The sequence below is a fragment of the Pinus tabuliformis genome, chromosome 6 (genome assembly GCF_031772625.1).
Source record: "Pinus tabuliformis cultivar Carrire ecotype Pingquan chromosome 6, CPIR1, whole genome shotgun sequence".
In the NCBI taxonomy this organism is placed as follows: Eukaryota; Viridiplantae; Streptophyta; class Pinopsida; order Pinales; family Pinaceae; genus Pinus; species Pinus tabuliformis.
The window spans coordinates 626327386-626351637 of NC_142292.1; the positions used below are offsets into that span (position 1 = coordinate 626327386).

Sequence of the window (24252 nt, forward strand, 5' to 3'; positions counted from 1 at the left end):
GGCATCCAGGCAGGTGCAAGAGAGATGCCCCAACCATCAATGTCATAGGACAACTGTCCGACCTGATGTTGGGGCAGGTAATCTGTCCGAAGTATCTAGACCCTGGAAGCCCAGTAGTCGATGTCCACATCAATGGCACCATGATCCCCCATACCCTGATTGATCTGGGGGCTACCATTAATGTGATGACCAAGGACACTATGCTCAAGCTCAACCTCCAGGGCTCCCTAAGAAAGACCACAACAGTACTGCAGTTAGCAGACCGCTCCACCGTGACCCCTGAAGGGATTGTGGAAGATGTAATGGTCTCCATCAATTCTTGGGAGTACCCTGTTGATTTCTTGGTTCTTCAGCTGAAGGCAAAGCTCACTGGGTATCCTCTCATCCTGGGAAGACCCTGGTTGGCTACTGCAGATGCCTACATCATTTGTCGAGCTGGGAACATGACAATCAAGAATAGGCATATGTCCAAGCAGCTAGTCCTATACCCTCTTGCCCAACCTTTGTTAGAACATGATCTACCTCTCTGGTTGGAGGAGGAAGATGAGGATGAAGTCTATTCTGCACCACTGTGTGCAGTAGAAGCTGCCATTGGGGGGGAACCACAAACTAAGGATGATATCATTGAAAACTTAATTCAGAATCCACCCCCCATTATGTTTCCATTAGAAGAGCTAGTGAAGGAAACCCAAGACAATCCTTTAGTTGATTTCTGTGTGGCCAACCTGACCTCTCTTCGAGTTAATAATATAGAGTTCAGCCGAGAAAGAACCTTCAAAATCAACTCATCCCTATCCACCTCTTAGGAGAAGGAACTCTGTAGCTTATTGAGAAACCATTTGGATGCCTTCGCTTGGAGCTATAATGAGATGAAGGGAGTGCACCCTTCAGTCTGTACTCATCACATTTACATTAAGGAAGATAGCAAACCAGTTAGGCAGCCTCAAAGGAGGATGAATCCAACCCTTAAAGACATTTTCAAGGAAGAATTTCAAAAGTAACTAGATGCAGGATTCATCTACCCCATCTCTGACAGTGAATGGGTCTCTCCTTTGGTGCTAGTGCCAAAGAAAAATGGTAAGTGGAGGATTTGTGTCGATTATCGAGAACTAAACAAGGCCACCAAGAAGGACCATTTTCCTTTGCCTTTCATAGATCAAGTGTTAGATGGTCTGGCGGGGAAAAAGTTTTTCTCCTTCCTAGATGGGTTTAGCGGGTACAATCAGATCCAAATCAGCCCGGAAGACCAAGATAAGACCACTTTCACTTGTCCTTGGGGTACCTTTGCATATCGGGTCCTTCCTTTTGGTTTGTGCAATGCTCCCGCCACTTTCCAAAGAGCAGTATTGAGTATATTCTCTGAACTGGTTCATGATGCAGTGGAAATATATATGGATGATTTTACTCCTTATGGTTCTAACTTTTAGGAAGCTTTATCTAACCTGGGAAAAGTTTTGGACAAGTGTATTGAAATGAACCTGTCCCTCAGTCCGGAAAAATGTGAATTCTTGATGACTGAAGGGACCATGCTAGGTCATGCAATCTCTCAGCAAGGATTACAGGTGGACCCCAACAAAATTGCCATCATCCAAAGGGTCCCACCTCCTCAAAAGGTGAGAGATGTCTGAAGTTTCCTAGGCTTAGCGGGATATTATAGAAGATTCATTAAAGATTTCAGTAAGCTAGCCTCTCCATTGTTTGGTCTTTTGGGGAAAGATGTCGAGTTCATATGGACTGACAACTGTCAAGAAGCCCTAGATACCTTGAAAAGTAAACTTGTGACTGCCCCAATTTTGAGAGGTCCAAACTGGGCCCTACCTTTCCACATTCACACAGATGCCTTGAACAAAGCAATAGGAGTAGCCTTAGGGCAAGTTGATGAGAAGCTACCTTATGCCATATACTTTATAAGTAAAAACTTGTCAAAGGCAGAGTTAAACTACACTGTAACCGAGAAGGAACTCCTAGCTGTAGTCCATTCCTTAAATAAATTCAGACATTACATCACAGGCTATCAGACCTTCGTACACACTGATCATGCTGCAATTAGGTATTTAATGAACAAACCAGATGTAAATGCTCGCATCATTAGGTGGTTGCTTTTATTGCAGCAATTTGATTTAACCATTGTTGATAAGCCGGGTAAGGAAAATGTTGTTGCTGAATTTTTGTCTAGAGTAAATCTACCTGCAGGTGAGGAAGGAATGGTGGATGATCAAATGCCAGATGAACACCTATTTGTTATCTCAGTACTCTCTCCATGGTTTGCTGGTATAGAAAATTACTTGGTTTTAGCACAGTTCCCACCTGTCCTTAAAGGAGAAGAGCAAGGTCATGAGGAAAAGTGCTCCTTTCACTTGGGTTGGGGGCAATCTCTTCAAACTTGGCCCAGATCAGATTTTGAGACGATGTGTTAGGGAGGAAGAAGTTTTTGACATTCTCCTGACTTGTCATGATGGGCCTTGTGGAGGCCATTTTGCAGCAAAGAGGACTGCCTTCAAAATTCTGCAAGCAGGATACTATTGGCCCACTCTTCATCAAGATGTGAGGAGATATATTAGTCAATGTGATCGATGCCAAAGGATGGGGAAACCTACTCCAAAGGATGAGATGCCCCTACAACCTCAAGTGACTTTTGAGCCATTTGAGAAGTGGGGCATGGACTTTGTGGGTCCTATCAACCCTCCTTCAAACCAGAAACAATACATCATTGTGTGCACCGATTATCTGACCAAATGGGCAGAGACAAAGGAAATCAAGGCAGCAACAGAAGAAAAAGTAGTTGAGTTTTTAAGAGAGAACATATTCTATAAGTTCGGGTATCCAAGAGAACTGGTTACAGATCAAGGCAGTCAGTTCACCTCCAATCTGATTGAAGACCTGCTCACACATCATAAAATCAAGCACAGGACCTCAACCCCCTACCATCCACAAGCCAATGGACAGGTGGAAGTCACCAACAGAGCTTTAGAGGGAATTTTGACTAAGGTAGTGAGCAACAGCAGGAAAGATTGGGCAAATCGATTGGTTGAGGCCACCTGGGCCTACAACACCACATGGAAGACCACCACAAGGTTCACACCCTATGAACTAGTCTATGGGAAGAAGGCTCTGCTGTCAATAGAATTTGAATACAATACACTAAGGATGGCAGCTCAGCTGGACCTAGATCTCAGCCATGCACAAAGGGAAAGGTTACTCCAGCTTAATGGATTGGATGAACAAAGATTGCAGGCCCTTCTCCACACAGAAGTAATCCAGCTTCAGAGGAAGATATGGCATGACAAAAACATCAAGGAGAAGCAATTCCAAGAAGGAGATTGGGCGCTACTATATGACTCAAGGTATAAAGATTTCAAGGGCAAGCTAAGGACAAGATGGCTGGGACCGTACACAATAGAAAAATGAAATGACAATGGTTTAGTTTTGATCAGGACCATTAATGAAGAAGCCATCCCCATGCTTGTCAATGGGCATAGGTTGAAAATCTACAAAAAGCCCCTCTCCAAGCAAGAATTTATTGAAGATCTGAGTAAAACAGTGTTGGTAGTGGAGCAAGTCTCTGCCTCCACTCCACCCACTTAATAAAAAAAAAACATAATAAGCACTCTAGTGAAAACCTCTATGAGGCGGTTGACTCCCATCATTAGGCTGAAAACTTCTTTTGAGGTGGCCCAGTGATGACAAAACAAAAAAAAAGAAAAAAGAAACGAAGAGAATAAAGATCCCTGGGTGAAAACCTCCTGGAGGCACCCTAACTATCTTTTCGAAAAAAAAAGAGAGAGAGAGAAAAATAGAAAAGAGAAAATTGACTATTTGAGTGCATTGCAGGTCACAGATGGACCCCAGGAAGCAAGGGGACATGCCACCAAGCCTATTCCATATCCTTTAGACTCTTTTCCATCATCTCTGATTATTTTTTCCATCTCTTGGTGTTCCTTTCTGAAGACTATGCATCCTACAGGAAGCCCTGTCTGTTCTACAGGAGGCTCCTGTAGAAAACACAGAGAGCTCGAAATAAAGCTAAAAAGGAGATTGAAGAGCTGGGAATTTCCACAGAAAGCCTGTAGACCATCCTACAACCATCCTCCATCCTAACCCTCCATCCCACACCTGCACCACCTCATTTCCAATTATTTCTTTTCTTCTTGCAAATAAAACACAAAAGCTGTTTTTAAAAAAAATCGAGGAAATAAAAAACAGTACCCCTACAACTCACCTACAGCCTACCAGATGCTTCTCCATTACCATCAGATCCTTCAAGAAGCCTCCTCTCAGCCCCTGCATAAGCCTCAGCTAAAAATTTTAGAGGGAGAAGCAGCTACAGGAGTTCCTGTAGAACTCTTGTAGCAGTTGATCCCCTTAAAAATCAAGCTCCAACAGCAGAATAGGTGCAGCCACAGGTATGCAGAAGATGTCCGAAGCAAGATCCAGCAAAGAAGCACCTGTACAAAGTAGCTGAGCCACATATCAAGAAGCCACCAGCATATGGCAGCAGGAATACAAATATGCAGCACCAGAGTCTGAGCATGCAGCAGCAACAAACCCTCGCAACACTGTAGCACAAACATTTCGACTTCCAGGTAAGTGTCTAAACCCGTTCCTCTATTGCATCTGTGTAATTCGAAACTGCATAAACGAATGAAATGGTTGGGATTAAACCAGAAAGGTGGCCAGTTAACTGGCCACCCTCATCTAGTTCGATCGCGCTCATCTGGAGATCACACTGCACGTGTGTCTAGTCAACTCATGGAAAAATCTAAAAGTCAGGTAGTGGCAGCTATTTTGAACTCAAGTGCCAATGATGGCAAGTGATTGCGGGCAGAAAGCATAAAGTCTCATGATGACACTGCAGTGGGGACCAACGGTCCGAATAATGGTAACGTACCCTTTTCGCCACCTCACCTCGTCGCCAAAAACCTCTCCCGTAAGCATAAGTACGCTCTCTCGAGCTTATTCACCACCTTTGTTTCCATTTTTATCATCATGCCCTTGACTGCAGTGAGCTCCCTACCACCTCCAGAGCCTCGAAACCATCGCTCTCTGTCATTTTCAGAACTCCTCCGCTTATCGAGTTCTACAGGAGCAGTAACAAGTCCTATAGGAGCCCTTTCTACAGGAGGACCAATGAGCAGTCTTGTAGAAGAAAAAAATGAGATTTTCATTCAAATTTGGGCTCGAAGAGGTAGGCTTGGTGCAAACCCACTTTGCATTTTCATATATAAGAGGGGTGATATGATTTTGAGAAGAAATTGAGCTTAAAAGAAAGAGAAATTGCACTAAAAACTCTGCTTGTTTCTTAAAGAAAAACACAGTTTTTCCCTCTGTTTCCTGGTTTTTGAGAATTGCTGTCTCCTTCTCCACGTAAGGTATCCCAAAGACTCTGAACATAATGATAGTGTGGTTTATGCAGAAGGAACCTCTAAACTTAACCAGGCTACATGAACACCCCGAGGTAGTAGCCCTTTTCACTAGAGCCATTCTTTGAAAAACTTCAGGGGTATGATGAAGAAGTAACGAAGAAGTTTGCCCTCTCCTTGATACCTCACTCAAAAACCCATGCCACTATTAGTTTCAGGGGTCTCACTATGGAAATCACGCCAGAGTTCATCAGTAGGGTTATCAGTCTCCAACTTGGACTACCTTGGAGCAAGGAGGAAAAACCACTGGGTCAGGTTGCCAAGAAAACCTTCTTCCAACCAGATGAGCATCCTGTAGAGGACAAAAATGGCATCAGGAGAACAAGTATACCGGGATGAGGTCAGTTATCAGATTATTAAATACATCTCCTACACCCATAAATGTAAATTTAATTGAACAACAGCAACCTCGGATATGTGTATAGTTTTTATACTATTTGTATTTTTCCTTATTTATGGGGAGAAGCAGCAGCAACGTATGCTTTCCATACTATTTATAATTTTCTCCATTCTGAGGCTAAAATTAGTGTTAGAATCCTCCGCCCTAATTAGAATTGAAGTTTGGACATTAATATTAATTATGGCTATAGATGACGGAATGGTCTGTACCATGCAGCTAAGCGGAGGGCTGAGGTCGAGGATAAGCAAAGCTCCTTACCAAAGAAAATTAAAGCAATAGACAGGTTCAGAGTAAGTTTTAGGTTGAATAGCTTTCTTTTTTATTGAGAGGCCCAACGTATTTGGCAGCTATTATTATTAGCACAGCTATCTACATTAAAGAAAACAAATCAGAAAATAATTATATCATGCTAGTCCATTTCAGTGATTAAGCTTTATAAGAAATCCCAAATCAGGGTATTCGTTTTCATCTCTTTGTTTCCTTATAAACCTTACTTAAAAAATCACAAAATACAAACAAAATTAAAAGAAAAAATGACTATAAATATAAATTATTCTAAATAATCTAAATCAGTGTAAAATTGAAGCTTGCGAAAAAAGGTATATATATAAATTTAAAAAGAAATGAAAGAGATAAATTTAAAATTCATGAGATATACAATAACCATATATAGTTTTTAAAATGTGAACTTAATTTATTTTGTGCATGTCAAATATAAAATGACCGAGAAGTGTGTTTAAAAGCTAAGAAAATATCATATGAATTTAATTTCAAAACTAAAAAAATTATAGCATACCCATATATATTATTTAAAACGTGAAAACTAAGAAAATATCATATAAATTTTAATTTCAAAACTAAAAAAATATACCATACCCATATATATTCTTTAAAATGTAAATTTAATGTCAAAGATAAAAGAAGACATGAAAGAGCCAGTGAATTTAAGAGTTCAAAAAACTAGTGGAACAACAACAACGTCAACTTTGGCAACTTATGTATGTTTAACTATTAGTATTTGACTATGAGTATTTTTCTCTATTCTGCCGCTAAAATTAAAGTTGGGTTACTTTAAAATAAAAAACTTGAACTGGGTAAAAGCCGGGACCAACGAAGCTACTTACCAAAGCAAATTAAAGCAAGCAATAAGTGGGTTCAGAGTGAGCTTTACCTTGAATAGCTCCCTTTTAAAAACCCAACGGCTCAACGACTCTTCTCTTAGAGATAATCTCTTCCAAGAACGTGACATTAGAAAAACCATCTGGGTCGTATACATCCAATCCCATTTGGTAGCTATTATATCAGCAGAGCGGACATTTCATTATGTAAATATTTATTGCTAAAATTATTTAGATATGTATATGAATTTAAAATTAAAAAAACAAATCAAAAAATAATTATACTTTTCATTCAGTGATTAGGCTTCATAAAAAAAATCCAAATAATAGAACAGGTTTCCAGCTATCCATTTCTTATCTAAATTTCACCCAAAAAAAAATCAATCTAACTGTCCATTTCTTATCTAAATTTCAAAAAAAATTAAAAATAATAACAATAATATCAATCTGACCAACAAAAAAACATACACACAAAATCTAAAATATCAAATAAATTAAAAGCAACTACAAGCAAAATAAAAAAACAAATAAACTAAAAGCAACTACAAACAAAATTACAAATAAACTAAAAGCAACTACAAACAAAATTAAAAGAGAAAATAAATTGTAAATATAAATTATTTTAAATATAAATATAAAATATTTTCAATAAATGGGAAAAAATAAATTTAAATATGAAATTTTTTAAACGTAAATATAAATAAAAAATATTTTCAGTAAATAAAAAATTAAAAAAAATTATAAATATAAATATAAATATTTCAATAAATGAAAAATTAAAAGAAAATAATTTATAAATATAAATATAAAATATTTTCAATAAATGAAAAAGATATATCAGATCCATACATATTTTTAAAAATGTAAATTTACTTTCTTTTAAACAAGGGAAGCTGCGAGGCAGCGAGTCCCTGCATCAAGTTAACCTTTGTCCGGCCGGAAGTGTGCACACTAGCGTTCTCCTCTAAGCTTCTAGTTAGCTCATCGAAAAGACTGACTCCCGGGTAAACTAAGGTCCTGTCAGATTGCATAGCACATGCTAAAAGCTGTGATGCCTGCCAGAGGTATGGACCAATGCAGTACAAGCCGGCTTCCGACTTAGACCCGATTATCAAGCCTTGGCCATTTCGAGCTTGGGCAATGGATATCATCGGACTATCCCAGATCGTCAAGTACACAGTCATGCGCCATACTCACAGTCTTTACTAGGGCCTCTGCTTAGTCTAAAAGCTCTAGTCATAGAATTCTCCTCTAAGCTTCTAGTTAGCTCATCGAAAAGACTGACTCCCGGGTAAACTAAGGTGCAGTACAAGCCGGCTTCCGACTTAGACCCGATTATCAAGCCTTGGCCATTTCGAGCTTGGGCAATGGATATCATTGGACTATCCCAGATCGTCAAGTACACAGTCATGCGCCATACTCACAGTCTTTACTAGGACCTCTGCTTAGTCTAGAAGCTCTAGTCATAGAATTCTCCTCTAAGCTTCTAGTTAGCTCATCGAAAAGACTGACTCCCGGGCAAACTAAGGTGCAGTACAAGCCGGCTTCCGACTTAGACCCGATTATCAAGCCTTGGCCATTTCGAGCTTGGGCAATGGATATCATCGGACTATCCCAGATCGTCAAGTACACAGTCATGCGCCATACTCACAGTCTTTACTAGGACCTCTGCTTAGTCTAGGAGCTCTAGTCATAGAATCACTTCTAGACATAGAACCTCTAGTCTTTGCATAGCAAGTCAATCACAGCCAGGAGTAGCCTTAAGGGCATAGCCAAGTAGGTCCTATTTGATGTGGCATCAATGATACACTGCCTCTCCTTTGTGAGCTTGATATGCTAGTTTCGTAATCATCGGCATCCCAGCAGAGACGATAAAAGCATAAAAATGAGAGTTTTAGCAGCCTGCCAGAGGTATGGACCAATGCAGCACAAGCCGGCTTCCGACTTGGACCCGATTATCAAGCCTTGGCCATTTCGAGCTTGGGCAATGGATATCATCGGACTATCCCAGATCGTCAAGTACACAGTCATGCGCCATACTCACAGTCTTTACTAGAACCTCTGCTTAGTCTAGAAGCTCTAGTCATAGAATCACTTCTAGACATAGAACCTCTAGTCTTTGCATAGCAAGTCAATCACAGCCAGGAGTAGCCTTAAGGGCATAGCCAAGTAGGTCCTATTTGATGTTTGTGAGCTTGATATGCTAGTTTCGTAATCATCGGCATCTCAGCAGAGACGATAAAAGCATAAAAATGAGAGTTTTAGCACCATGGCAGATCCAAATGCATAGCATCAAGTTAAAATAATCATTTCTTATGACAAATTGTAACATGTGAAGAGTACAAGACAAGCACGACATTATGCCTATGAAGCAGATTATGCCTATAAAGAAAATTGATACTTTTTTTAGACAGTTTTCATATATATAGAAAAAACGAAACTAGAATACTGGCATCAATGATACACTGATTCTTTAGATTCAATGAGCGCTGTTATTTCTAATCAGGGTAGTCTGCAGTCACTCCTTTTTCAGCTTGATATGCGTGTTTTGTAACCATCGGCATCCCAGCAAAGACGATAAAAGCATAAAAATGAGAGTTTCAGCACCATGGCAGATACAAATGCATAGCATCAAGTTAAAATAAGCATTTCTTATGACAGACTGTAACATGTGAAGAATACAAGACAAGCACGAGATTATGCCTATGGAGCAGACTGAAACTGGGATACTGGTTAGATTCTTTAGATTCAAGGAACGCTGTTATTTGCAATCAGGGCAGTTTGCAGTGCTTCTCCTTTGTCAGCTTGATGTGCTAGTTTTGTAATCATCGGCATGCCAGCAGAGACGATAAAAGCATAAAAATGAGAGTTTCAGCACCATGGCAGATCCAAATGCATATTTGAAGCATCTGTCGTAGACCTGTAACAGACAAGGAAGTGGGGAATTAAGACAACGCGTAAAGTAATGCAAAAATAGGCGTGAGATTCAGAATTTTGACTATACAACTGAAACATACTCCATAATCATATGCTCTTCGTTCAAGATGTTATTGTTTTCTTGGTCTCTTTTTTCTTCGTGTTTCTACTTTTACGATGTCGATAATCAGAAGAGTCATGAGAACAAGTGCTAAGAGAAACAATGCCGCTAGTTGAGTAAGTTGGCTTATGCTAATGGATTCCATGTAATGTGAAGCAGAGAGATGTATGTCAATATCTAGGTGGAGAAGGTGGTTTTCTTTTGTAAGCGAGAAATTAGGCATTGCTTTTGCCAATTTATAAAAGAGTTCAATGTGTTTGCAAACTAGTTTTAAGTGTGAATGGAACTGGGTTTTTGAGAATATTTTACTGTACAACCAAATAAGGAAAGCCATGCAAGATCACAAGACTTGAATGCGGGGTAAACTGCTGACACGTGCAGAAGTAAGTACGTATACGGATTGATTTGGAATGGATCTGAAATACTTGAAGATCAGATTGGAGGAGGCCAGTATTAAATGATCGCTATAAAACGGAGAACTTACGTTAAGTGAGCAATCGATTGGCATATGAAATGATGTATTTGACGGCAAAAGTAAATGGGAGATTAGGTGATGTATCTGACATCAGGGGCAGATCTCAAATGAAATCTTAGGGTTAGATTGCGGCCAAGATATTCTAATAAACAATTTGCAATTAAGCGATCTATCTGACATCGGAAGCAGATGGCATATGAGATGATGTATGTGACAGCAATAAATGGGAAATTAGGTGATGTATCTGACATCAGGGGCAGATTTCAAATGGAATCTTAGTGTCCTTACCCTACTACATGCCAATCTTGATTTGCGGAATTGTTTAAAGTCTAAATAAGTCTTGTTCTATGCAACTCATATTTGGGTTAAGTTATTATATTCAACAAACAAAGATCTTTGACAAGTATCGTACGACTTGACTAATAGTAAATGGTTAAGCATGTACTAAGGTCCATAAGTTGAAAACTTTTGATCCCTTAAAAACATTATAACCCTGATTCAGACTTTCCTTTTCAGTTAAGCTGTTTGCAGTATTGTACCGCGAATTCTTGTAGGGTTGGTGAATTCTTGTTCTCTTAGACACAAGAAGAGGGAAATTGCATTTTCTGAGGTGTGGGTACTGTCGCAATAAACACTACTCTGTTAACTTTCATGATATTTGAAATTGAACATATTTAGTGCAGGTGTTAGCAGAAATTATTGGGACATTTTTCCTGATATTTTCAGGATGTGGATCAGTCGTTATTGATCAGAAAAGCGATCATTCCATCACTCATCTGGGTGTATCGCTTGTTTGGGGAATGACAGTAATGATCATAATTTATGCCATAGGTCATATTTCTGGAGCTCATCTCAACCCTGCAGTGACTCTGGCCTCTGCACTTGTGCGAAGATTTCCTTGGGCTCAAGTATGTATAGAATTGTTTTAGGCAAATTAATATATGGACGGAGATTGCTAAACTTATGTTGATTGTAAATTCTGGAATATTTGAGAATTTGTTGATTATAGATGGGGGAATATTTGAAAATTTGAGAGATAAAGGGAGATTAATTAATCAACTCTTTTTTTAATGGTCAGATTAAGATGCTCAGAATATGTTGATTTCAGATTCTTTGAATCTTGACATATTCTTGGAATCTGCAATGGACAGAAGTTTAACACTCCGGGATCGTTATGTTGATTACAGATTCCAGAAATATAAAAAATGAAAAAAAAAGTTTGAAATATGGTTTTGTATGGGATTAAAATCATAGGTTCCAGCCTACATAGGAGCTCAAGTTATTGCAGCAATATCTGCTGGATTTGTCCTCCGTTTGATGTTTGGAGAAGTGGCACACATAGCAGCCACAGTACCTACTAGCTCAGACATGCAGTCCTTCGTGTTAGAAATACTTATCACGTTTTTCCTAATGTTTGTGGTTTCTGCTGTCTCTACTGATACCAAAGCGGTATCTATTTCTGACTACCCTCGATTTTTCTTGAACTATTTGTATTCATTTAATAAGGATGAGATATGCCTGCACATGCCATTAAATTTCTTATTACAGTAACCGCGAGTTTCCAATGGAACAGATAGGAGAATCGGCAGGACTGGCAGTTGGAACAACGATTGCAATGAATGTAATCATAGCTGGGTATGATCAAAGCAAGGTTTTAAAGTTTCTATGCAAAAGAGGTCTTCCAACTACTTCAGAAAGGAGCATCCATCAATCCACTGACCACCTATTCACCTTGATTAATCAATGGATCTGCTTTGGTCTTTGACCAATATGTCCTTACCCTACTACATGCCAATCTTGATTTCCAGAATGTCTTATGTCATTATTTATATGTTGCAGTATACTAGAATGAGAAAGATTTGAGAACAAATGCAAAGACTTCCTGTTTAAAGTCTAAATAAGTCTTGTTCTAGGCAACTCATATTTGGGTTAATTTATTATATTCAACAAACAAAGATCTTTGAAAAGTATCGTACTGCTTGACTAATAGTAAATGGTTAAGCATGTACTAAGGTCCATAAGTTGAAAACCTTTGATCCCTTAAAAACATTATGTGCTTCATAGAGTGCAGGTGTTATCAGCATATTAACCCTCCGGTGATACCTTGTAAAAGCCCTCACAGGTTCGGGCCTCTGTAGCTGACGTGAGGCAGAACAATGATGAAAAGGAAGGGAATTGTGGCTCCTATGTCAGCAGATCCTGAGCAAAGAAGGAGCTAAAGGATAGTTCCAGATCTGTAGTAATTTCTGTAGCAACTTTGGTTACAAACTTCTGGTTAGGGCTTCTGGATTGATTTCAGTTCTGTAGAATTCATTTTATGATTAAAATCTGCCCTGAAGTTAACTCTGAACAAGCTTACACTCTTGAATTTTGGTTAATCTATACATACATTGTTCTGTCAAGCTCAGGTTTTGAAGATTGGATTGTATGAATTGCTGTATATTGAATTGGATTATTCATTCTGCTCACTACAGTGTTACAATTATTGACACAGTGTACCAGAAAATACATAGAGCAAAGGAACTACAACAATATGTGAGCTGTTTGTATCAAGAAGACAAGAATTAATTGGCCAATGCTTTCATGGCATACCTTTATGTTCAGTACTGCTGCCCATGATAGGCATTAACTAGTGTTTGGATTGGATCAAAACTGTGTAATGAGCGGGCTGATCAACAGACCCGCTTGACCAACATAGTCCCTCTCATGTGTGTTGAGTAGATGTAATAAATAGGCGTTGAATACGAATAAGAGAGGGGTGTAACCATTAGTACTTGATATTGTACTTCAATGATTGAACTAAAGGATACATAAGAGGTATATGACAGAAAATGCAGCTGGTATTAAGTACCCAACCTTGAACCTTAAGGTCAAAACTCTTTGCTAATCTAATTGAAATTCATAGCCTTCATTCAGGCCTCTCCAAAATATTTGATAGAAAGCAGTCAACATAGTCATTCAGATCAAACAGTAGTAAAAAAAATGTTTCAAGTGGATATTAAGTCAATTCAACTGATACAAGAGTCCAAAATATTAGTAGGCCGTTTGATGTTTGGAGAAGTGGCACACATAGCAGCGACAATACCTGCTGGCTCAGACATGTAGTCCTTCGTGTTTTCTTCCAACTACTTCAGAAAGGAGCATCCATCAATCCACTGACCACCTATTCACCTTGATTAATCAATGGATCTGCTTTGGTCTTTGACCAATATGTCCTTACCCTACTACATGCCAATCTTGATTTCCGGAATGTCTTATGTCATTATTTATATGCTGCAGTATACTAGAATGAGAAAGATTTGAGAACAAATGCAAAGACTTCCTGTTTAAAGTCTAAATAAGTCTTGTTCTAGGCAACTCATATTTGGGTTAATTTATTATATTCAACAAACAAAGATCTTTGAAAAGTATCGTACTGCTTGACTAATAGTAAATGGTTAAGCATGTACTAAGGTCCATAAGTTGAAAACCTTTGATCCCTTAAAAACATTATGTGCTTCATAGAGTGCAGGCGTTATCAGCATATTAACCCTCCGGTGATACCTTGTAAAAGCCCTCACAGGTTCGGGCCTCTGTAGCTGACGTGAGGCAGAACAGTGATGAAAAGGAAGGGAATTGTGGCTCCTATGTCAGCAGATCCTGAGCAAAGAAGGAGCTAAAGGATAGTTCCAGATCTATAGTAATTTCTGTAGCAACTTTGGTTACAAACTTCTGGTTAGGGCTTCTGGATTGATTTCAGTTCTGTAGAATTCATTTTATGATTAAAATCTGCCCTGAAGTTAACTCTGAACAAGATTACACTCTTGAATTTTGGTTAATCTATACATACATTGTTCTGTCAAGCTCAGGTTTTGAAGATTGTATTGTATGAATTGTTGTATATTGAATTGGATTATTCATTCTGCTCACTACAGTGTTACAATTATTGACACAGTGTACCAGAAAATACATAGAGCAAAGGAACTACAACAATATGTGAGCTGTTTGTATCAAGAAGACAAGAATTAATTGGCCAATGCTTTCATGGCATACCTTTATGTTCAGTACTGCTGCCCATGATAGGCATTAACCAGTGTTTGGATTGGGTCAAAACTGTGTAATGAGCGGGTTGATCAACAGACCCGCTTGACCAACATAGTCCCTCTCATGTGTGTTGAGTAGATGTAATAAATAGGCGTTGAATACGAATAAGAGAGGGGTGTAACCATTAGTACTTGATACTGTACTTCAATGATTGAACTAAAGGATACATAAGAGGTATATGACAGAAAATGCAGCTGGTATTAAGTACCCAACCTTGAACCTTAAGGTCAAAACTCTTTGCTAATCTAATTGAAATTCATAGCCTTCATTCAGGCCTCTCCAAAATATTTGATAGAAAGCAGTCAGCATAGTCATTCAGATCAAACAGTAGTAAAAAAAATGTTTCAAGTGGATATTAAGTCAATTCAACTGATACAAGAGTCCAAAATATTAGTAGCCTGCTTCATTTTCATTGAGTTGCCAATAGTTACAACAACATTTTCCAGTTGCAGGATCAGATCAATCTCTATTTTTACCTAGAACAAAATGAACTATAGAGAGATGACTGATCGCTGATCAATGCATTGACATCTAATGAGTCCAAAGAGCAAGGAGATCCGCCTCCTAGATAGGAGGTCCACTTGAGAGTTCTGTTCCTTGAAGATGTGGCAGAAAGAAATCGAATTGAATCATTCTTCATAGCTTGGATTTGCAAGAGCCAGTGGGATAGTGAGGGGACAGTTTCACTGCAAAGAAAAGCAAGAGAGTTTTGTGTAAGATTCAAATTCACATGTTATTAAAATAATTGAAAATTTGCAGTTCCTTACTGAAATTATTCACTCAATTGTCAATTAAGAGGAAAGTGTAGTAATACAAAGAGAATTAATTGCTTTACATGCTACTTCTCAAGGGCGGAATGACCTTTTGTGCTTTTCAGGCATGCAGATATAAATTAGAACATCAAATTATGTACAACACAAAGGCAATCTATGTATCGATCAGCTAATAAGGAAAATTAATGCACTGACAGAAGTGAAGAGCAAACAGAACATATACAAAATCTAGACGCATATACAGAGGAACCCACAAGTCCATACCCAGACCGATGTAGAGAGATCTGAACGTATTTCTATTTCCAGAACACAATATTTTGCGATATTTTAAAGAAAGTTCAGACACTGGTTTCAATTTCCAGTTAACAAGAATCAGAGTGTTGAGAACAAGCTTATGCATACATGGACAATAGAAACACAAAAAAGAATAAATGCTCCTTGCTCACCTGCTGAGAAGCATCGCTTGGCTCATGTTCTAGATCCTGTAATTTTTTTCTCCTTTTCCAAAAAAACCTTGTCTTCCTCAACAAAAAGAGGCTATACTCTTCCCCAATCCATTTTTCAGAGGCAGAAACACGCCCACCAACACTCAGTTGCATAAAAGACTTTTGTTCTCTAATATTCTTTGCCGAGGAGAGGAAACCAGCATGGCATCCACCAAGTAGGAACAAAGAATGTGGAAGATGAACTGGACAGTCGAACAGAACATACACAAAATCTAGACGCATATACAGAGGAACCCACTCAGCATACCCAGACCGATGTAGAGAGATCTGAACGTATTTCTATTTGCAGAACACAATATTCTGCATTCTCACCAGTATATGAAAATGGCATGACAAACTCCTGCCGTTAAACAATAAGGAGCTTTCTTTCTTTTCATTCCAGCAGAAAATAAATGCCCAAAGGAAGAGTAACTACAGGTATAACAGTAGCATGAAGATGGTAATCCGAACCATCAAAACATTCATCAGAGTTGTTTATTTTCAGCCCAACAGAAACTAAAATGCCCAGAAGAAGAGTTCTTATGTTCAAATAATAATAAAGACAGATATAACAATACCATGAAGATGGTATTCCAAGCTTCCACCAGATATGAACTCGTAGACCAGAGAAAGTCACATCCTACAGAGGATAAAATGTGTCAATCTGTACGGACAATGACATCCGAACTATCCAACAGAAAGCTGTTGTGTACATGGAAATCTCGTAAACTGTATGTAACGTCGGCAACGTCTTCGAGATATTTTTCATACGTCAGTCCTGTTAAGGATGGACAAAGTTCGAGCAGCAAACTGTCCTTTAGGATGCATTTGTATTGAACATTTGCCTCTGTTTGGATAATGCAATTCAATTGCAAACTGCGTCGATATGTGGTTAGCTGTTTGCATGTGGAACAATTAAGTTGGTCCATGATAACTGTTCCAAATGTATCGGCGGGCAGAGAGCAATTGTTACAGATTATAACAAAGGGTTCTGCATGTATGTTTGCTATAGTCAGCATTCCTTTAACCTGGTCCATGTTTCAGTACAAGCCTAGCGTTAGATATTGTAATAAAAATGCTAAGAGGATGTTAAATGAACATGTGTAATTTAGGAGAACAGGAAATAAAGATTTATAATATATATTTTGTGCAGTATGAGAGAAACTTTGTTGTTGAGGCAGGTAGTTTTCTCAGGTCTGCACGTACCCTGTGTGAAGTAACGACTGTAATGAATGTGGATCTGCAAGTGCGTAATGACCCACGTTCTTTGCCTCGGGTAAGATTTCGAAACAGCATCATTGGTGCTTCTTGTTTCAAAATTTGTTGTTGGATGGATTTGAAAATTGGCTGAAATGTACTAAAAAGATGCACCTGCGTTGCAAAATGTACTAGTGTTAAATGTAATTGCTTTTAAGTAAATGGTTACTTAAAATGTATAGATGATTTAAATGTTAAAAAGAATAAATGGTTGAATTTGTATATATCGTGGCTTTGTCTTTTTGAGCTGGGCCGTCCTTGATAGTTAGGACATATTGACCAGCTATTTCTTTCGCTGCTGTTACAAGGCCGGCAACTGTGCCGATTGCAAACGCAGCTGTTGTGCTGGTGAGCTGGTTAATAGTCATCGTGGGAACAAATCTGTATTCCGTACAGATAGGTGAAATTGGTTCCAAGATGCTCTTCCCATGCAAAACAAGTATGCACGGACAGTCTCCATGGTCGTAAACTGTCTTGGCAGAGACCTTGAAATCTGTAATACAGATTCCCTGGCCCACTACAAGTTTCGCTTCAGTAGCAGCAATCAGGCTGTGTGGCACATTTAGCGTGATTGTCATATTCCCTCTGCTGTCCACTAGGTCAGCACGTAACAATTCAATTCCGTGGACTTCGTCGACCAGTGTTTTGTATATTACTAGAATCTGGCCGTGAAAAGTTGTTCCCATTTTCAGCCCTTTTAACTCCTGTATTGTGATTGTTCTGCATAGTTGATGCTTGGCTGCTATCTCAGATGTACTTTCCTGTTTCTGCCTGTAGAACAATATTAAAGAATCTGAATTAACATTATGTTTGTACTACAAAACTTGATGTACTTTCCTGTTTCTGCCTGTAGAACAATATTGAAGAATCTGAATTAACATTATGTTTGTACTACAAAACTTGTAAGAATAGATTTGAAGGTTTTTTAGTTACTTTTTAGCAGTTTCTGAGACGTCACAAGTCTCTGAGAGGGAGCATGTCTCTGGAGCAGGTAATTCTTCGTGCTGTCTTTTCATATTAATTATCTGTTTATCAGTCTCTGATCTGAAAGGCAGCAAGGCTCTGGAGGAGTTACTTCTTCGTGCTGTGTTTTCTTATTAGTTATCTGTACAACACGAGTACAAGCTATTAGGTCTACAAGCAAAACTTGTTCCATGTAATAATAAATATGTACTCTATTAGGTCTACAAGCAAAATGTGTTCCATGTAATAATAAATCTGTGCATAATGTTATTCTATGTGTCGTTACATACCTAGATCAGTTAACGCAGAGTGTTGCAAGGGAGCTACAAGAAATAGACTTTCAGTATGGCCATTGGGGATTGATATTGCTCGGATAACACAGCATTTGTTTGAACAGAGTGTTGCAAGCGAGCTACAAGAAATAGACTTTTAGTATGGCCATTGGAGATTGATATTGCTCGGATAACACAGCATTTGTTTGAACAGGGAAATATGAAGTTTGCTTGAATATGAAGTTTAGCAAATTGTAGAGAAACTTGTGTATCAATGCTACTTTGATTTTGCTACACGCTAAAATTGATTTGTTCCAAGGGTCATTAGAGCTGTAATAGCGCATAGAATATGCTGTGATCAGACCAATAAGCCCATGTTACATTTATCTCACACTGTTTCATAGGCAAAGTTGTCCAGATATGGTCTATTACTGTGTTTCGGTGCGGAGATAGTTTGCTTGTTATTTCATGTAAGTTTTCCATTTCCATAAATTGTACAAAGAGTTTGCTACGAGTTGTTTCTTGTTGTATGTCAATGTTGAAATCACCAACAACTAAAAAAACACAGTCAGTATATGTAGTTTGCGATTTTGCTTCCTGAATTATTTGCATTATCGTGGATACTTGTTCAAATGGTGCTGCATAAATGTTCATTAAACAAATTGGTCGTTGGAAGTACATGTCAATTAGGGTAAGCTCTGTTTTGTTCTTGCAAAATGTCTTTGTTGCTCTAATAGGTATTTTTTTGTTTATGCAAGTAAGAACTCCATGTGTAGAATGTGCAGCCGCAAAATTGAATGATAAGAATTCTTTGACTACTGGTGGAGTGTACAAATGAGTTTCTTGAAAACATAGAATCATGTTTTCCATTAAGTCATTGTGATGAATCACGTCACTAAGATGTGCACGTAGACTACGTGTGTTCAGGCTTGCAATCGATAAAACATCCTTGTTAACAGATTTCTTCTTTGCGAATTCTAGTTTCCATGCACCAATTGTTTCTAGCCGTGCCATCTCATTGATTATTTTGTTTTTGACATGGAAGTTTTGTTGTGTCAATTTGTTAATCAAGTATAGTGAGTCAATAGTTCGAACACGTGATAATGCAGTGTAGACTAGACCATGTTTTGTGACACCAGTTGGGTCAAATGCAAGTTGATCCAATGTCAACCCTTGTGTCCGGTGTATTGTCCGCGCACAGGCTAATTGGATTGGAAATTGTTTTCGAATTGTAATTTGTAATTTGTTCCGAGACATTGCTAGCGATTTTGCGATTCGAAAGATTGGTGTCCAATTTGGCATTATATTTATGTCGTATAGTTGTTTGAAGTTGCTTCTTTGTTGTTTCCCAATTTTTGGGTCTGAAAATTCTATCCAGACAATGTCAGGCCTGTTGTTATTAGATGAATAGGATTTGAAAATCCCTTCAGCACCATTAACTAATCCATCGTTTGTACTGTAATTTCCTGCATATAGTTCAACTAACATGTTCTGTTTAACTGTAATTGTTGATGGCAGTGAGATTGTTTTATCAAAATCAAAATAACTCGACCCAGGAAGCTCGTAGTTGTCAATTGCAACGAGCATTATTTGTTCCCCCTTTGTTAGGGAAAGCATTTTCACATTGTGAATATGGACATCTTTGTTGCGATAGAAAATGTGTGGGAAAACTGGGCTTGAAGGTGGGATCCTATAGCAGTTTTTGTTTACATAAGCAATACCTTCATCTGTTTGCATGTTTAATCTCATCCTATTTAGTACATCAATGAACAATGGGTCTTTTTGGCGCATGGCTGTGTGCAGTTGATAACATTTTATTTTCTCTGGCCAGAAGTCATATGGAATTGTGTTTTTGTTGATTTTTGGATTTTCAAAGATCAGGGAGTCTCTGACTGGGTTTGCCTGGTAAAGATCGCCGGAGAATATCGTGTCAACATTGCCAAAGTATGAAGTTGGTGTGTGTAAGATTTGTCGCAGGCGCTTATCAATTTGATATAGTGTTGTTGCACCAACGAGCGATGCCTCATCTATGAGGAGGACACACAATTGTTGGAAATGCTTTGATAATGTGTCCAATTTTTCATTGTTTAGTGAGGGGCAATCTGCTTTGTTAAAGGGCAAATAGAATGCAGAATGCAATGTCACACCACCAGCATTGAAGGCAGCTTTGCCCGTGTATGCAGCGATTATTCCTATTAGTTGTGATGGGTTATAAGGCAATGCCACATTGTGTATGCGTACTAAGGATTGGAAGATTGCCTTGGCTGTGTGTGTCTTGCCTGTTCCTGCACCTCCTGTTAATAACAGGTAGATTAGCTCATCTGGTCTGTACAATTTCCTTGTTATAACATCAGTAACTATGCTTGCTTGTTCTGTGTTTAATTGTCGCATTAATTCATAGTACTCTACGTCTTCAAGTATACGTGGTTGTTTCACGATTTCATATGGCCTTGTAGATGGTAGAGCAAACTTCTTGCTATCTTGCAAATGTCCCAAGTCATTTTGGAAGTCGTAGTTTTCATATTTTTCATCTATCGATTTGTTAAATGTTATAGTTTCTGTTTCATTTGATTTCAAACTATCTATGTCAAATATTTCTCCAGTTTCTGTTTCTACTGTGTGGATTGCGTCATCTATGTCACCCCATGTAGTTGTTGTAGAAAATTTGAACTTTTGTTCATTTTGCTTGACTATTTCTTCGACCGCAACATATGCAGCGTGCCAACTTGTGTGATGTTGCTTAATTGCAGTTTAACTTCCTCGATAAGGATAGTATAACATTAATTGCTCTCTACAGTGATTTTCAATGTCCTTGTATTTGTTATATCTAACAGATCGAATGACACATGGTCTACTTGATTTTCTGCGTTCTTGTCCTTTCTTTGTATAGCTAGATGCAAATTCTGCTAAGCATACATGTTCAATAGCAGTAGGTCGGAGAGCATAGTAGTCAGTAATTGATGGGCACATTATGTCTTCTGAGTCATCTGCTTCCTTCTGCAGATCTTTTTGTCTTTTAAGAACAAATGCACGATCATCGACAGGAGATGTGTTAATAAATACACATTTCCGTGAACTGGAGTTTAGTGGGAGCGATAACACAATATGCACTGCTTGTTGTGCAGACATTTGTTGCAAGTTGACCAAAGCTTTCCCTAAAGAACTAATGGTATCTAGGATATCATATTTTGTTTTCACATGATTGTCGTGTATGTTTTTAAATGTTCTTGTGAGTGTTTTATCTTCTTTTGTCATATAAGAACTGCAATACATTGCAGCTGCATATGAATCAAGTACAAATTGGGAATCAGTGTTTGCAATCCAAATTCCTAGAATATGTTTTGCGAAGTTGTTTGTCCAGGTGTCAACTGGGTTCCTTTGCAATAAGAGTGTTGTTCAATTTAGTGTACATTGGATAGCATGTATGTATTCATTGTGTACTAGTCCAAGGTTGGCTAAAAAGCTATCAAATGTATCATTCTCACTGTATCTTGTGTTGTTTATTGCTTCGAAGATTAGCTTTGCATGTGCTTTTGTTTTATCACTATCGAATTCAAGAGGCTCAAGTATTTTTGTTACTTTCATTGGTGGTACTGGGAAATTAAATCTGCAATTAGAATTTGCACGCTTCCTACAACTTTTTGTGTGACAATGGTGTTGTAGAACTCTAAGTTCACTTGCAAGTAACAGTGAATTAGTTGACAAGTAATTGTCAACGAATTCCTCGACTTCAATATTTGTATTTTGACCATAGATTGGTGCAGATTTTATCCATAGTAAGCCATGTTCATGTTCACTGCCTCGGTTTTGGAATTCAATTACATAGAAGTGGTCAGTGAGCTCTCCATAATACTTGTGATCATGAGATATCAATTGATGTAATGCATCCCTCCTAGATCTATAGTAACATACACAAGTAACATGGTTGTTTCTTATTAATGAGCTAGGTTCACTTTCATCAAGTTCACCTATGTTTGCTCTTCTAGTGTTTTGTTTTATGTGTCTCAATGCATGCATTAAAGGATCCCAAAGATGCTCCGCACTGCTAAAGGAAACAAAGAAAGTGGGCGGCCCTAGTTGTCGTATCATTGCATAGAGTTTGTTCTGTATTTGCTGGTGGTAGTCAAGTGAGGTACGAATTGTTTTTAGGTCCATGTACCCAATGTCAGAATTTAAAAGACGATCTAGGTTTGGTTTTGACTTAACGTCTTTTGCAACTAATTTTCTACCTTTCAACTGCCCTTTTCTAATTCTAATCCACATTGTATTCAACACCTGATTTATGATAATGCGAATTGCTTTATAGAAGAGGTTTGTAGTATGATAAGCAAAATCATGGCTTTTATGCAGCACTTCCCAGTGGCAAATCTTTTGATATGTAAAGTTTTTGGAGATGTCAGCTGGGCGTTTGTTGCCATAGAAAAGCGATGGGAAACTCATCTCTTCTGAGTACTTATCTTTGAAGATTCCTAATGGCATGTATCCGGCAGCAGGTGCAATGTTAATTTGTTTATTTACAAGGTCATGGACGGTGTGTGCATCAATGAATCCATGGACCAATGTTTTTGTCGTTGGTTCATCGTTGTCTTGGTTATCGTGTTCGCTATCTTCAGCGTCACTTGAACTTTCATAAGCTTCTTGGTTTTGTAGGAATGCCTCTTTCCAATTGTCATTTATGGTAGCGTTCTCGAGCTTGTAAAGCATCCTTTTGCATAATTGTTTTAATGCTTTCATCACTTTGTGAACTCGAACTCGACCAAATGCATAAGCACTTTTGAATCTTAAACTCTTTTTTAGAACAACGACAACCATGTCAGTGTCTTTTATAGTTCGAGGCAATGCAGATTGGATTCTGGAAATGTTAGTGGGGACATTGATGACTCCTCCAGTTAAGCCCAGTTGCGACTTCTTATGTTGATGGCCCATTTCTTTTATTTGCAAGAAGGGCAATCTTAATGCGACTAGTCTTTCCTCTAGTTCAGTGAGGTCTCTCAGTGTTCTAGTGCCATTGTTTCTTCTTATCTGTTCAGGGACTGCATATTTAGCAATTGTTTCATGTTCAATTGCTTTTTTGCAATGTTTACAAATGTAGCAATTTTCAACACGAGATTTAACATTCTTGAAACTAGTTGATAGTTTCCTAATCTTATTTTGTTTTGATTGACATTCTTGTTTCACAAAGCAGATGTCTCTTTTGAAAAAAGTTGTTTCACATGATGAACAATTGAAAATAGGTGTGTCACTTACTTGTCTTTGATATATTTGATCAAACTCTGATAATTCTGGTAATTTGTTCATTGATCTTGATTGAATCGAGAGGTCGGATTTTCCAGATTTCTTTGATTGTGCTGAACGATCCTTTGATGTTGTTGCAAATCGATTGTAGTCCATGCTTTCTATGACTATTTCTTGTTTCATTGTTGTTGTGTTGAATGCAAGTCTTATTTTCTGTGTTTTTGATTTTGTCCGGATAATGCCTTTAAGCAAATGCAAAGATAAGCTTTTTGTCTCTTTGCCTAATGAACAAGGGATTACAATTCCTGTTTGTGCGTTGTTTCTAATATGTTTTTTCAAGCTTCTAAGTGATTGAAATCTCAGTGTCTCAAATTTTACTTGGTTCGTTGATCACGCTGATAGATCCGTTGATCTTCCTGCAGATGGGCTGTAGTCCATGTTTTCTATGACTATTTCTTGTTTCATTATTGTTGTGTTGAAGGCAAGTCTTATTTTCTGTGTTTTCAATTTTTTCCGAATGATGCCTTTAAGCAAACGCAAAGATAGACTTTTTGATTGTTTGTCTAATCGACAAGAAGTTACAATTTCTGTTTGTCTGTTGGTTCTAATATGTTCTTTCAAGTTTCTAAGTGATCGGAACCTCCGTGTGTCACTAACATCTTTTGTGTGCGGTGTGTCACAAATATCTTCTGTGTTGTTTAGAATTACTTGTTGTTCCATTGTACTTCTGTTAT

General features: G+C 38.2%; 2 protein-coding genes across 2 annotated transcripts; one reads left to right on the plus strand and one right to left on the minus strand.

The window, feature by feature from the left end:
- Positions 1 to 8823: 8823 nt before the first annotated feature.
- LOC149260181 (aquaporin NIP1-1-like) lies at positions 8824 to 12653 on the plus strand. The gene is made up of 6 exons (XM_089457202.1): positions 8824 to 8983; positions 11005 to 11066; positions 11134 to 11358; positions 11705 to 11899; positions 12024 to 12101; positions 12573 to 12653. Exons 1-6 carry the CDS (start codon positions 8824 to 8826, stop codon positions 12651 to 12653), a joined length of 801 nt encoding a protein of 266 aa, XP_089313328.1.
- Positions 12654 to 17242: 4589 nt separating this feature from the next.
- LOC149260182 (uncharacterized) lies at positions 17243 to 23674 on the minus strand. The gene is made up of 4 exons (XM_089457210.1): positions 21694 to 23674; positions 21079 to 21561; positions 18648 to 20814; positions 17243 to 17819 (listed from the first exon to the last, which is right to left on the minus strand). Exons 1-4 carry the CDS (start codon positions 23672 to 23674, stop codon positions 17243 to 17245), a joined length of 5208 nt encoding a protein of 1735 aa, XP_089313336.1.
- Positions 23675 to 24252: the final 578 nt, after the last annotated feature.

Coding starts and splice junctions, on each gene's coding strand:
- LOC149260181 (XM_089457202.1), top strand. CDS start 8,824: ATGAGAGTTTTAGCAGCCTGCCAGAGGTATGGACCAATGCAGCACAAG. Junction 11,067..11,133: donor TTGCATTTTCTGAGGTGTGG/GTACTGTCGCAA, acceptor TATTTAGTGCAG/GTGTTAGCAGAAATTATTGG. Junction 11,359..11,704: donor GAAGATTTCCTTGGGCTCAA/GTATGTATAGAA, acceptor TTAAAATCATAG/GTTCCAGCCTACATAGGAGC.
- LOC149260182 (XM_089457210.1), bottom strand. CDS start 23,674: ATGGACTACAATCGATTTGCAACAACATCAAAGGATCGTTCAGCACAA. Junction 20,815..21,078: donor CAAGGACATTGAAAATCACT/GTAGAGAGCAAT, acceptor ACAAATCGATAG/ATGAAAAATATGAAAACTAC. Junction 17,820..18,647: donor AATGTAACATGGGCTTATTG/GTCTGATCACAG, acceptor ATTGTTCTACAG/GCAGAAACAGGAAAGTACAT.